General features: G+C 35.8%; 1 protein-coding gene across 1 annotated transcript in view; it reads left to right on the plus strand.

Annotated features, from left to right (window-relative positions):
• The window catches only part of LOC135225796 (uncharacterized), a 205,054-nt gene extending 193,684 nt beyond the window's left edge, over positions 1-11,370 (plus strand). The window contains exon 5 of the mRNA XM_064265286.1: positions 2,042-11,370. Coding sequence (XP_064121356.1) covers positions 2,042-4,671 — 2,630 coding nt within the window. The 3' untranslated portion in view covers positions 4,672-11,370. The remainder of the gene's footprint in view (positions 1-2,041) is intronic.
• The last annotated feature ends 1,241 nt before the right edge of the window (positions 11,371-12,611 follow it).

Below are 12,611 nucleotides of genomic sequence, written 5' to 3' on the forward strand. Positions count from 1 at the left end.
AAATTTATTAACAAAATAATTATTATATTAGCACAAAAGGTAAGTAAAAAATAAACATTCCTCCCTTAGCAGAACAATGCTATAAATCACACCCATAAATAAAGAAAATAAACCTCATTCAAAATATTATGAAAAATATACAGAAAATACTCAAAAATAAATAGGCAGCTCCTTCGACCCTCCTCCCAGCAAGAGACCAGAGTGAGACTAACTTAAAGCCAGGGAAAAGGTCCGAAGGAGACAAACAATGCAGAAAATAACAAGTGATTCCGTATTCATATGGTAGTTATACATTTAACTAAACAAGACAATAATTAAATGGTTCAGCAATATGTACAAATTTAACAATATGCGTCACAACGAGAACGTTCACCCTCATTTCAGCTTGGACCCATTGGCACAGGATACATCTGTTGAGGTATCTCAACGATTGGCTCGTGTTCATAGTTGTTACAGGACAGGGATCGCCTTCTCGACTTTTGTAACAACCTGGGGAGTCATAAATCTCAAGAAGTCCGATAATGTCATTATGTGTTTCATTTTAGCTTTTGGTATCTCTATTAGGTAAAGATTTATTAAATAGTAGAAATGAATGGTTATTATACTGTTTGGGTGTTTCAGTAGTTGAAGAGAGATAATGAAAATTTATGACTACTATACTCTGTGCTAGGTAAAAGTGGTTGCTTGGCGATCGTTCACTACTCAGTAAACAAAATGTTGGAAGCTTTTTTTTTAATTATAGGTAATGGTTAATTAATAATTATTTGAAATTAGTATCTACATACTGATTATTTATACATTTATTGGCATATTCTAAGATTTTAGCTTCTTAGTTTAGATGTCAGAATCTTAGACTAGGCTACAGTAGCAACTGCTAATATAGGCTAGGCTTATTGCCAGAATCAAACCTCAACATTATAAGGGATATATGCTAAAGTCTTAATATATGCAGTAAGAATTGGGTTGAACCTTACATGCAGTCGAATATTACTCAATTATGTACAGTATTTTGCCTTTTTGGAGTCATATTTCTTCCGTCGGATCGGCGTTGTAACCTTAGAACTTGTGTTGTAAGCCTGGAAATTATTTCTGATGAATATAATTGAAAAGCGTCACAAACCCGGAACGTCGTAAGCCGCAGCCATCATAAGCTGAGGACTGCCTGTATTAGCGTTTGCTGAGCGTAATAGAGAGTGCCTTCTTATCCTGAGTCCATTTATACTCTTATCATGTGTTATAATGTTTATCATTCAACACAATACCACAAGACCAGCTCAGAGAATTGTTTGACCAGACTATTCAAAGAATAGTCTGGTCACCATGGAGCTCTGGATAGACCATCGAAAGGGTAATCCCTTGAGGACTTGACAGCGACTACCCAAAATATGTTTTTCCTATGTCAAAACCTGTTTTAGCTACACACAGGAGGCTGTGGTATGCATCCCCCATGAATCCTGGGAGTCAACTGTAAATCAGTTTAGAATGTATTTTGAATATATTTGTAAAATTGAACCTACTTTATGTCGGTCCCTATTAGTAGTATAGATTTCAAGAGCTCATGTATGACTAAAACACTTATCAGTAATATATCCCAGTCATTTCAACACTTATATTAATGAATCATAGGATTGTAATTATAAATTAGCCATGTTAGGACTGTAATTAGTACCCATAGGGTACTGATTATATTTTATTGAATTTGATTAAATTTTTCATATAAGATTTTAAAAGATTGCCAAATTGAGTTTTGCTAAAAGATGTTAGAAATGTGGTTTAATGTTCATATATGCACAATTTTATCTTTGTATTACATTAATTTCTCTAGTAAATGTGTTACTTTTTAAATTTGGAAACATTAGTGTTTATCTACAAAGCTTCTGGTAAGTAGTGTCTGATTATTAAGAGTGCCAACTCATTACCCTATTACTTTGTTACTTTGTGGCAGTTTTACTGCACTGTATGTCAAGTTTTAGATTGATAGAAATTTGTGTTGCAAATCTTGTGTGATATAACTTAAAGGGTTAATTTGTTTTTCTTTTAGGTGCAGAACCACTTCATCTAGAACCAAAGGAAACTGAAAGTAAAATCGATAAAGTGAGTGTAGGTACTGTGGCTGTTGCATCCTCTGTACACTTACATAATACTTTTGAATCCCAATCACAGAAAGGAACCTTTAAGACAGGGCACCCTTTTCAAGAAATGCCAGTGATGTGTGGTGAAGCTATATCTTCAGTAAGGTTAGGAGTGCCGCAGTTAGACTGCAACCAAACTTCATTCAACATCGATACTAATTTTAAAGATAATGCACCAGATGAGCCATCATGTCTTGATAAAACTTTGTCATCATTTGACGGTAATATGATTTCTCTTCATGAAACCCACTCTCATTCTCCTAGGTCACCCTTGCGCAGGAAAATTTCCAGTAAAAGAGAAAAGCTTTACCACTGCTCTGGAGATGACCTCTTTTTCAGATGCTTTGAAAGTCTGATGATTATCAAGGACCTTTTATGTGAATTAGGTGAATGGATTTCACGTCTTTATTCCAAAGCCAAGTCAGAGGGAGGGAGAAATGATTGTATGGTAAATTACCTTTCAACTAAAGAAAACACAAATTTCCTGTACAAGATTTACAAACTCTTATCATCTCTCAGTAATTCAAAAGAAGCCATTGATAATGTGAAAATTAGAGAATCTCGAGAATTGGTGAAAAGGTTGTATAGAAGAGTTAAGAGCTTACAAAGCAGGAAATTGTATTTAGGATTAGACATCAATTCTCTTGCTGACCAAACTTTAGGTCAAAATTATGAGACCATTTTTAAAAATGTATGGAATACCTTGAATGTTACAGGTAAACCAAAGGTTGAGAGTGTAGTTATTACAAATATATGTAAAAAAATTGTAGAAAAGCAAAGTAAAATTAAACTTTCTCATTGCAAAATACATAAAAATTCTAAAGAGGAAATATTGTGTATATCACAAGTGAAAGATTGTTCAAAAAAGTCTTTATCAGATGGCAACTGTAAAGCAAAAAAGTATGTATCAAGTTATAACCAATCTATGGATAGTAGAAATAACAGTAGAGTGAACTTAGTTGCAAATGTTAGTAATACTGCTGAATTGTTGCCCTCTAAACAAGAAGCTGAAAATTGGTTGGCGGCTGACGGTCATGGTAAAGAAGTTTCTCAAGGATGTTCTTCAAATTTAATAGGAGCTGATGAATTTAGTAAAAAGGTTTCCCTAGGGTTTTTATCAAAAAGACGTGAGCAAACCATCAATGCTGAAGGAAGTTTTGTTCCAAATCCCCCATCAGGAAATTATCTTCAAACATACAAAAGTGACAGGATTTTATCAAAACCTTGTCTAAAAGATTCTGGAAATTATGCAGGGTTAAAGAAAGTGGTCTCAGTTTTGGAAACCTCCTCTGAAAATGCACCAAAAAAACAAACTGTATCTAATGTTCCTGACACAAATGAAGTCATAATTTCAGTAATTAACAGTAAAACTGCAGGAGTGCAAGGTTCATTTCCGTGTAAAGAAAATAATTTGAAATATGAATTTAGAAAATCTGTTGCTAATCATATTCCGCCAATGAGTCCTCCTGAAACATTGCAAAAAGTAAATATTTCAAGCACTCAGTCTTGTAAATCATCAGTTGAAAATGTTTCTACTGCAACCTTGAAGTGCAGTGACTCAGATAAGTTGGTGTTTTTAAATGATGACGAAAAGGCTTTAAATTCAGAAATCCAAAGGACAGTAAATAGTTACACAATTTGTGGAGTCTCTATAGAAAAGATGATACAAAGATTTGTCACCGTAACTTCAGATTTAACTTATACCCAAGTAGCAGATTATATTGAAAACTTTTTTAAGTGTGCAGACTCAAATGTTGATAGGAAAATATTCCTTTACATTTGTCGAGAAGTTTGTAATAGGCACATAAAACAACAGAAAAACGAACTTTCCCATGGACAAAATGACCCATTTACAAACAGTAACCAGAAGTACTCTAGTATGGAAAGAAATGTTAGTAGTTTTAGTGACAAAATAGAATTATCTAGCAAGAAAGAGCTATCAAAAAACCGTCTTCAAGATGATTATGTAGAAAATTTACAGGCCGATTTAAATATACCTCTTCTTTTTCCTTCGTCAAAAAAAGAGAGAAAGAAAAATAAGAGGAAATGTGGTGATGAAGATCAGGTTAATTTTTCAAAAAATTCAATATCAAAGCTTGAAATATCTGAAGATGATAGATTACGAAGTAAGGAATGGGAAGCTCTTGAAATCAGTGAACATGAACTGTCTAGAGGTAGAAAAAACAGTCCCATATATATATCAGATTCTTCTGTCTGTGATGTTAACGACTCTCCTGATTCTTATTGTAAAGACCCTCAGATGATTCCTGATGTAGTCATATTGCCAAACTCCTCACTCATTGAACGTAAGTCATTTGATTCTTCTGGAGAACCACATAAACTAAGATGTACATTTTCTTCAAGACTTGAAAAAAGTTTATTCCAAGTAGGACCTCACTATTCAGCTGGTGTAAGTAAAAGAAAAATTCCTGGTACTCCCTATTATGTAACTAATGCAAAAAGAGCAAAATCATTAGACACATTTGAAACATACAAGTATATTACCATTCCATCATCACCAGAAGAAAATTTGGACTAAGGCAATCTCTTTAGATGTGTTTGTTCATTGCAAAATTAGATCACACAAGTAGCCTTCTTCCTTGCATTCAGTGGATTGCTCTCTCTCTCTCAAATTAACTAACTGTAAAGTACTTGATAACATAGGCTAGAAATTATATTGATTTAGTTTTGGCTATGGAATGATATCTTGAGTGCTCAAGTATAGGTTTGTTAACTGCTGGCGAGTGAAATTCTTAGCTATATAATTACTGGGAGGTTGTGTAATTTAAATGATAATTTTGTGCAATAAACAAGTCAGAATTTCAAACAAATATATGGTAAACTAAAGAAATCTTACATACATATCTTCATCAGCTGTTCTTGTAAAGTATATCATCAAGCTTGTGAATTAAATGTCTTAAGTTGGAAATGTTTTGGCCCTCTTCACATAAAATATTTGAGACTTTGCATGAATCTGGAATCATTGACTCATACATACTGATCCCATTGGTCTTGGAAAAGCATCTAGGTCATGAGTCTTCCCAGCCCTTTCAGACTCCCAGCCAGTCTTTGGCCAGGAAGGGAGGAGGTTCCTGAAGGTAGCTCCATTGGTCAAAACAGCATCTTGCCATATGTTTAAAGTGGTGAAAGGTTTAATGACATACTCTTTTCTTCCTTCTGTCACCTTCCTCCCAGCAGCTTACAACGCTATTCTTGTTAATTGGGCCAAGTGCAGATGAATCACTCAGCAGAGCTTCCAGTCTCTTGACTTATTAGTTTGTGGATGTGACTCCTTGCCCATGAATGGTGGGGGCCCACGTGGTGAAGCAAATGAATCTTGGATTTTACAGTAATATTTTACCCTCTAAGCTGGTCGTCCCTTCTTAGGCTGTTTTATGTGAGTTGTTCTTTTATAAGTTTGAATTTTATCAGCTTTAGCTCTTCTCTTATAACCAGCCCATAATCATAGTTTCTCTATTTTTGACTGTTATTATTTTTAGTTCAAAGAGGTTCTACCATCTTCTCCAGACTTACAGAACATGTCACTTTTTATGTGCCTTCCAGTCTCTTAAGACATCATGCTGTAGCCAGTCATAATTTTTTAGCTTTGTTTTGCCACTATAATTTGTGAACTCAAGAACATACCCTTTATGCCAGCCCCTTAAAAGCTAAGATTTGCATTTCACCTGACTGGTAAAACTACTTTTTATAACCAACTAAAATCCTACCATTGGACTAAGACTGATCCTGTGAATGCTTAAGCTTGCAAGGTGAAATCCCAGACATTTATGAAGGCTACTCCTTTGGCTTTCTTGACCAGTTCAACTTGAACTACCAAGACCTCTTTGTGAATCTTTGAGAGAACCTTTATTCATCCTGCAGTTTTCTATGTTTTGCTATTGTAAGACTTACGAATTTTACAAGCATATTAGAGAACAGGAACATCCTTATAATTTAGAACTTGATCCAACTACCTAGTCATGTAAAATACTATAAAACACGGTGAAGAGCTAATATTTTTGTCATACTCCTGTAGCTAACATATGTACTAATAGATATAGTATTTGTTTTTAAAGATATGGATTTATTTTTTTAGCATGGGTATTTAATGTGTTTTCATTTAAGTTATGCACAAAACATTTTTATGAGATAAATAAATTGTAGCTTGCAGCACATTTTATTTAATTTTGTATATAATCCTAAACAAACTATTTTTGTGTAAATATTTATAGTGCATAATGTTATCATAAGCTATGTTGTGTGACATGAATAGTCAGCAAAGTTTTTCATGAGGAACTGTGTATTGGACCCCTGCTTTGTGATATATAATACAGGTATACATTGTTTTGAATACTATTTAGTATTAGCATTTAGTATTAAGGAGTATCAATGCAAGAGGGCTTTGATTTTAAACATTCATTTCAAATTATGAAATATACTGCATTTATTTTTTATTTTTTTTACTGTTAAACCATTTTCACAAACAGTGGTGGCTCCAGAAAAAATGATAAGCCATTGTCACATACATAACTGCTAAATTGGAGATGAACTATCTTTCTAAAAACCCACAACATTAGCTGCTTCATATCTTTACATAGAAAGCTCAACAGATCAAACTATCCAACACTGCCATTCAGCTGTTCTTGTGTTTATTGTTGAACTTTCTGAATATTAATGCTCTTCTTGTTATAGTGTCGCTTTCTCAACATCTCCCAACCAATTGCTTTGTTTTCTTTACCTTATCCTTCCTGACACTTCTGAAATACTTTACAGGTATCCCCTACCTCTCATTATCTAAATTTCTTCTAGACCTAGCCATCTCAAATCAGGATTTGACGCAGGGAAAACCGATTTGTGGTAGTTGCTGTTGAGTCCTTATTTAGTTACCCTTTCCATGGTCTAACTAGACGAATATCAAAGAATTCTCTTTTAGCTGGTCTTGTGGCTGGGTAGTGTGAGGTAATGATAAAAATTATAACACATGTTGGAGTTTAAATGGACTCAGAATAAGAGGGCACTTTCTCTTATCCTCAGCAAATGCTGAACCCAGTTTACCTTCGTCAAAACACCCACAAGAACAACTGACCATGCGCATATGTGATGTCATATTGTTTACATACGACCAGAAGCAGACCAAAACACCATTACTTTCTGTTGGTCAATGCAGGATGATCCCTTACCCAAATCCCTTGCCTTTTGTCTGGGAAGTGAGAGGGTCGTGAGGACTCAACAGCCACTACCAGAAATACGTTTTGCTACTTCAAAACCTGTTTTTTTTTTTTTTTTTTTTTTTTTTTTTTTTTTTTTTTTTTATAGTGTAGTTGCTCCTCCTCAAGGAGCTTTACAAAGAAATTGGCAGGTGACGAAAAACTCTCGAATTTGTATCCCAACAACCCAAAACATTTCTGGTCTGAGGTCAAGCCACAGTAGCAAAGAACAAGAAGCTAAATGTGAACTTATGTTTTTAGGGTGAAGTTTTGCTGTGACTTACCTAAGCATTCTGGGTATGGTTGCAGTATTGTCAAACCTTCCCTTGTGATAGTTTACATACCCACCTGTTAGGAAAAACTATGGTTTGCCACTGTAACGCCTGTGGGTCAGGACTAACCATGCCACCTACCGATAGTGTAGTCAGATTTGTTCAGGCTCTTGGCAGTATAATGTTGTCTTCAAAAGGGCTAAGAAAATTTAAAAGTGTTTCCTTAGAAACAGATATAATCTAACCACATCTTCCATACAGATATAATCTAACCATATCTTCCATACAAAATGGTATTGCCAGATATATAAAGTGATTTTTCCACTAAGTACCTAGCAATTTTGGGCAAGTAACTTTCACAGTAGATATTTTTTTAAATCCACCCCCGTGAAGGTGTCTGCTCAGAAAGGAGGATCCGTAAACGACTCTCTCTTCTACTGACTGGGATAAAACGGCCGATAGTACGTAGTTGAATTTATCTCTTTGCCTGTTGTTAAAGTAATAGGAACCAATTCCTGTTTGACCAATTCGGGTCTATTAAGTAAGCTGTTCCTTTGAAGGTTAGGAGTTTGCTTAACACCTTCGAAATCTGGAACAATGGAGGAAAAAGGTACAGTGGACCCCCCGTATTCGCGTTCTCCGAATTCGCGGACTCACACATTCGCGGATTTCTCTCGGGAACGTTTCCCGCATTATTCGCGGAAAATTCGCGCATTCGCGGTATTTTTCTATGAGAAATATCCACAAATTCCTGGTTTTTTTTATCAATTTCATCATAAAATGCACTTTTTGTGATAAAACTATTAAAAAAACCAAGTATGAACATTTTTAGTGTTTTTTCTTGAGTTTTAACTAACAAAATAGGCTGTTTTTAGCATTTTTATAGGGGTTCCAAACATTCGCGGGTTCTAACTATTCACGGGGGGTCTGGTACGCATCCCCCGCGAATACGGGGGGACCACTGTATATTGTCCTCCATTTGTTCCAATCTTGTAGGAAGGCATCTCTTGCTGTTGCTTGACTGGCAGTTAGTGATTCTCATAGGTAGTGATCAGGTCCACTTCCAATTGTGGAAGCATGTTGGCTATTTTCTGAAAAACATTGTTGTCTAACATCCACTCTGTTGAGGCTGTTGTTTTCCTTGATAGGGAGTCTACTATTACATTTAGAGACCTTGTAAGGTGAATTGCAGACAAGTGCCACCTCCTTGCTTAGAACCAACCAATTGTCTCTCTCTTCTGGAGGTTTGAGTTTTTTGAGAGACAGAAGGACAGCCGTCACCTCCAGGAGATTGATATGACAATTCCTCACAGTAGCTGACACCTCCCTTCCACCTGACAATCCTCCCAGTGTCCTCCTAACCTGTCAACGAGACATCTCTGTGTATTATCACTTGTACAGACTGAGTCAGGGTGACCTGTTTTGCCAGAGATTCCTTCCAAGATCAAGGCTAAAGAATCTCTCCAACTTTTTTAATCTTTTGATGAGGTCAGTCTCTTGTCTTGTTTCTTGCATACGATAGCCAGAATTTGTTCACATTCTTTTGCAATCTAAGTATTGGATCTATTATTGATGTGAATTGCAACACACCCATCATATGTTCTAATTGCTGTTTGGAAACTGGTCTGTGCAAGGCACACTTTGAGGACTTGCCTTATTCTGTTTTGAGTATGATTGGGAGAGACAACAGGCTGACCACTGCTGTTTGGTAGGCTATTAGGTGTATTCTTGATTTCTCGAACAACTACCGTTACTAATTTTGTATAATTTCTTAGGGCAATGTGTAGCCCTAAGGGCATGACTTTGAACCTGTACATATCTTTCCCTAAGAAGGGGCGGAAGGGAATGGCGACAAAGATATACCAGTATGCATCTTCCAGATCCTAGTTGTCCAAGTACAAGTACCTTTTGGAACGATTGAACGTACTAGGGCAGCGGTAGTTATCCAGAAAATATGGCAAACAATGGGCTTGTTCAATGTTCATAGGTCTAGGATCACTTCATTTAGAGGAATCCTTACTTGAAGAGATGTGCTTGGTGGCAAATATGCACGTTTCTCTGACTTCCTTTAACAGGGCCTTTCTGCGCACAACCTTCCAGAGAGGGGTCTAATTTTGGGAAGAACCTTTTTACAGGAGCGGGAGGGATGGTACCATTTCCACCCCATCACATTTGAAAATAATGCTGTGCCACCAAGGGGAAGGCTTCCATTGCTTGTGGTCTGTCGACTCTCAACCATACCATTCCTATTGGTATCTGCCGCTTCCTCTGCTTTTGCTCAGGTGTTGTTTTTCTTTTTCATATAAGACAGTCTTTGGACCTTGTGAAAAAGATATCCTTGCTGTTGTTGTTGACCCTGTCTTTGAGGAAAACTTTTGGGGTGACTGAAGGCTTACAGGATCACTTATCATAGCGAGCCTTTTTGGTTTTTTGTTTCCTTAATTCCCCCTCCCCCCCTTTTTTTTCTCTCTCCAAAAGAGGGTACTCTGTACAATTATGTTGGTGGGCTTGCTGGTTAACTTTTTTAACCACATTAGACTCCTCAAACAGATCCTTACAGAAGGGGTTATTATGTAATAGTGAAGTTAAATTGTGACGTGACTTGTTGGAGTTCTCCAATGTATCCATTCGCGCTTTTATGCGCCACACTAAAAAATTATAGAATGCTTGCCATAGGGTTCTCATAAGACTTTTGGCTACAACAGCAACAATTGTTCTGGAAGCTTATATAAGCCTTTTGGTGGTGACCTCCAGCAGGGTTGTAGAGTTATAATACTAAACAGGTGGATCCCAGTATGAAATTCTGCGGAGGATGTTGAGTGTCTTCTCATAGGGGCCCTAAATTGCTGTGTATCTATATATAAAGGAAGCTTTTCCCCTTCAGAAGGGAGTCGTAGCATTGCCCATTCCTTGGTGGAGTTTTCTGAAACTGGGATTACAATGGCAAATGCTTTTAATTCTTCCATTTTCGCTGGTCTTTTAGTCATTAGGACAAAATTCTGAAAATGTAGCCTTAGTAATAGGCTACCATACCGTTACAAGCCTTAAGTTGTAGAAACTGGCAAATGGTTTTAATTCTACCACTGTCTGGTCTTATAGTCATTAGGACAAAATTCTGAAAATGTAGCCTTACCAATAGGCTGCCATATCGTTATCAGCCTCTAGTTGTAAAAACTAGGTTATTTTATTAAGCCTAATATATTGTTTACTAATCCTAGGCTATTTGGACTAAACTACCACTTAGAAGACCAACAATAGGACGTTTCCTAAATTGTTCTCTCTTAGCCTAGTATAAGGTATTAACATATCCAGATTGTATTGTAAACAATATGACGTGCATGTGTGCATAGCCACTTCTTGGGTTTTTTTACATAGGTAAACTGAGTACAGCATTCAATGAGGATAAGAGAAAGTGCCCTCTTATCCTGAGTCTTATACTCCATCACGTGTTGTACATAATGTTGATCATTATACATGATACCTGGCCACAAGACCAGCCAAAAGAGAATTCTTTGACATTAGACTGGTCACTATGAGCTCTGGTTAGACCATGGAAAGGGTCGCCTTTAGGATAAGAAGGCGCTATATTATAAAAAAAAAAAAAAAATACTGTTAACTGATCCATCATTTCAAATACATAAACTTTTTTTTAACACTTTCAAATGTTATTTTTTCTTATGACATACATATTACACACACAAAAACTTATATTAATTTTTACCTTTTTTTTTTTTTATTTTTTTTTTATAGCCTCTTTTTCACTCCTGTAAAGGAAAGGTGGCTTAGCAATTCCTTTATACTTTTCCGTTTTGGCTTTCATAGATGTTGTAAGTATTTTCATAAACTTTTGCATAGATCTTGGTGCCTTCCTTACTTCTATTCTTTGATTCGCCTCTTCTGTCAGTGATGCCATTGTGCATGGTGTGAAAATTATTGTTGGGAGGATGAGTGCTTCTTCATACATTGCTTCAGTCTTATTACAAAATAAAAATAAAAAATAAAGCAGACGAAACAAGAAAGGGGGCAGTATATATATATATATATATATATATATATATATATATAATATATATATATATATATATATATATATATATATATTTGGGCTTATGGGGCTTCAGGTGGGAATGTGTGAGGTGCTTGATAGGCCAACTCCCCTTTATGGGAGTGAAGCCTGGATATTGAATGCATATGAAAGAAAAAATAATGTAAAATCTGTTGAGATGATCTTTTTGCTAATTAACTGTAATGTAAAAAAAGAGTTGAAAGACTGAGAAAGGTAGGTACATAGAAGAAATGGCAAAAAGGCTAACATTTATGAAAGGGTGTTTCATAGTGCGTATTTTGAGATAGTAGTTTGATCATGTGAAAAAAAGTGTGTGCAAGATAGACTTCAATGGTCCAGTGAATTTGAGGTTGTTCAAAGCACTGCTGATGTGGAAGTGTTCTATACAAGGCATTCATCAATGATTTAGCAGTCAAAGTATGAAGGTGTAGGTGTAGTGACTGATGTGTTATTCTTTCTCTAAAGCCATCCCTTGATCTAGGAAACAACTTAATGGTGAAAACAATGTCGAGTGGCTTACTTGTTGGATGAAAATGTGATAAATTGTATTAAGGGATATTTAATATTTTTATAAGGTACTTAATTGCCAGATATTTTATTTCCTTCCAGTCCTAGAGAAAATATTTATATTTCTTCTTTTTTATTTTATTGCAAATCTGCAAACTTGTTAGATTTCTAATAAATCTCTTTTGACCATAAAGTAGTATTTTTCAAGTCCTCTTTTCAGTGTTACGTATGTTTTTAGAAGTGAATGAAAATAGTAGTCCCTTACATATGAGTGGCAGCAGAGAGACGCATTAGATAAATATCTAGAGGGCAGAGGAGGAGGCGTCGTTGGAAATCGTTACATATGAAGGGACAAATACCTCCGTATCTAAGATTAAGACATGGCTTATAAAAGCTCCAAGCTCTGGGTTTTGCCCACAAAAGCAAC

This window comes from Macrobrachium nipponense, chromosome 13 (genome assembly GCF_015104395.2).
Source record: "Macrobrachium nipponense isolate FS-2020 chromosome 13, ASM1510439v2, whole genome shotgun sequence".
In the NCBI taxonomy this organism is placed as follows: domain Eukaryota; kingdom Metazoa; phylum Arthropoda; class Malacostraca; order Decapoda; family Palaemonidae; genus Macrobrachium; species Macrobrachium nipponense.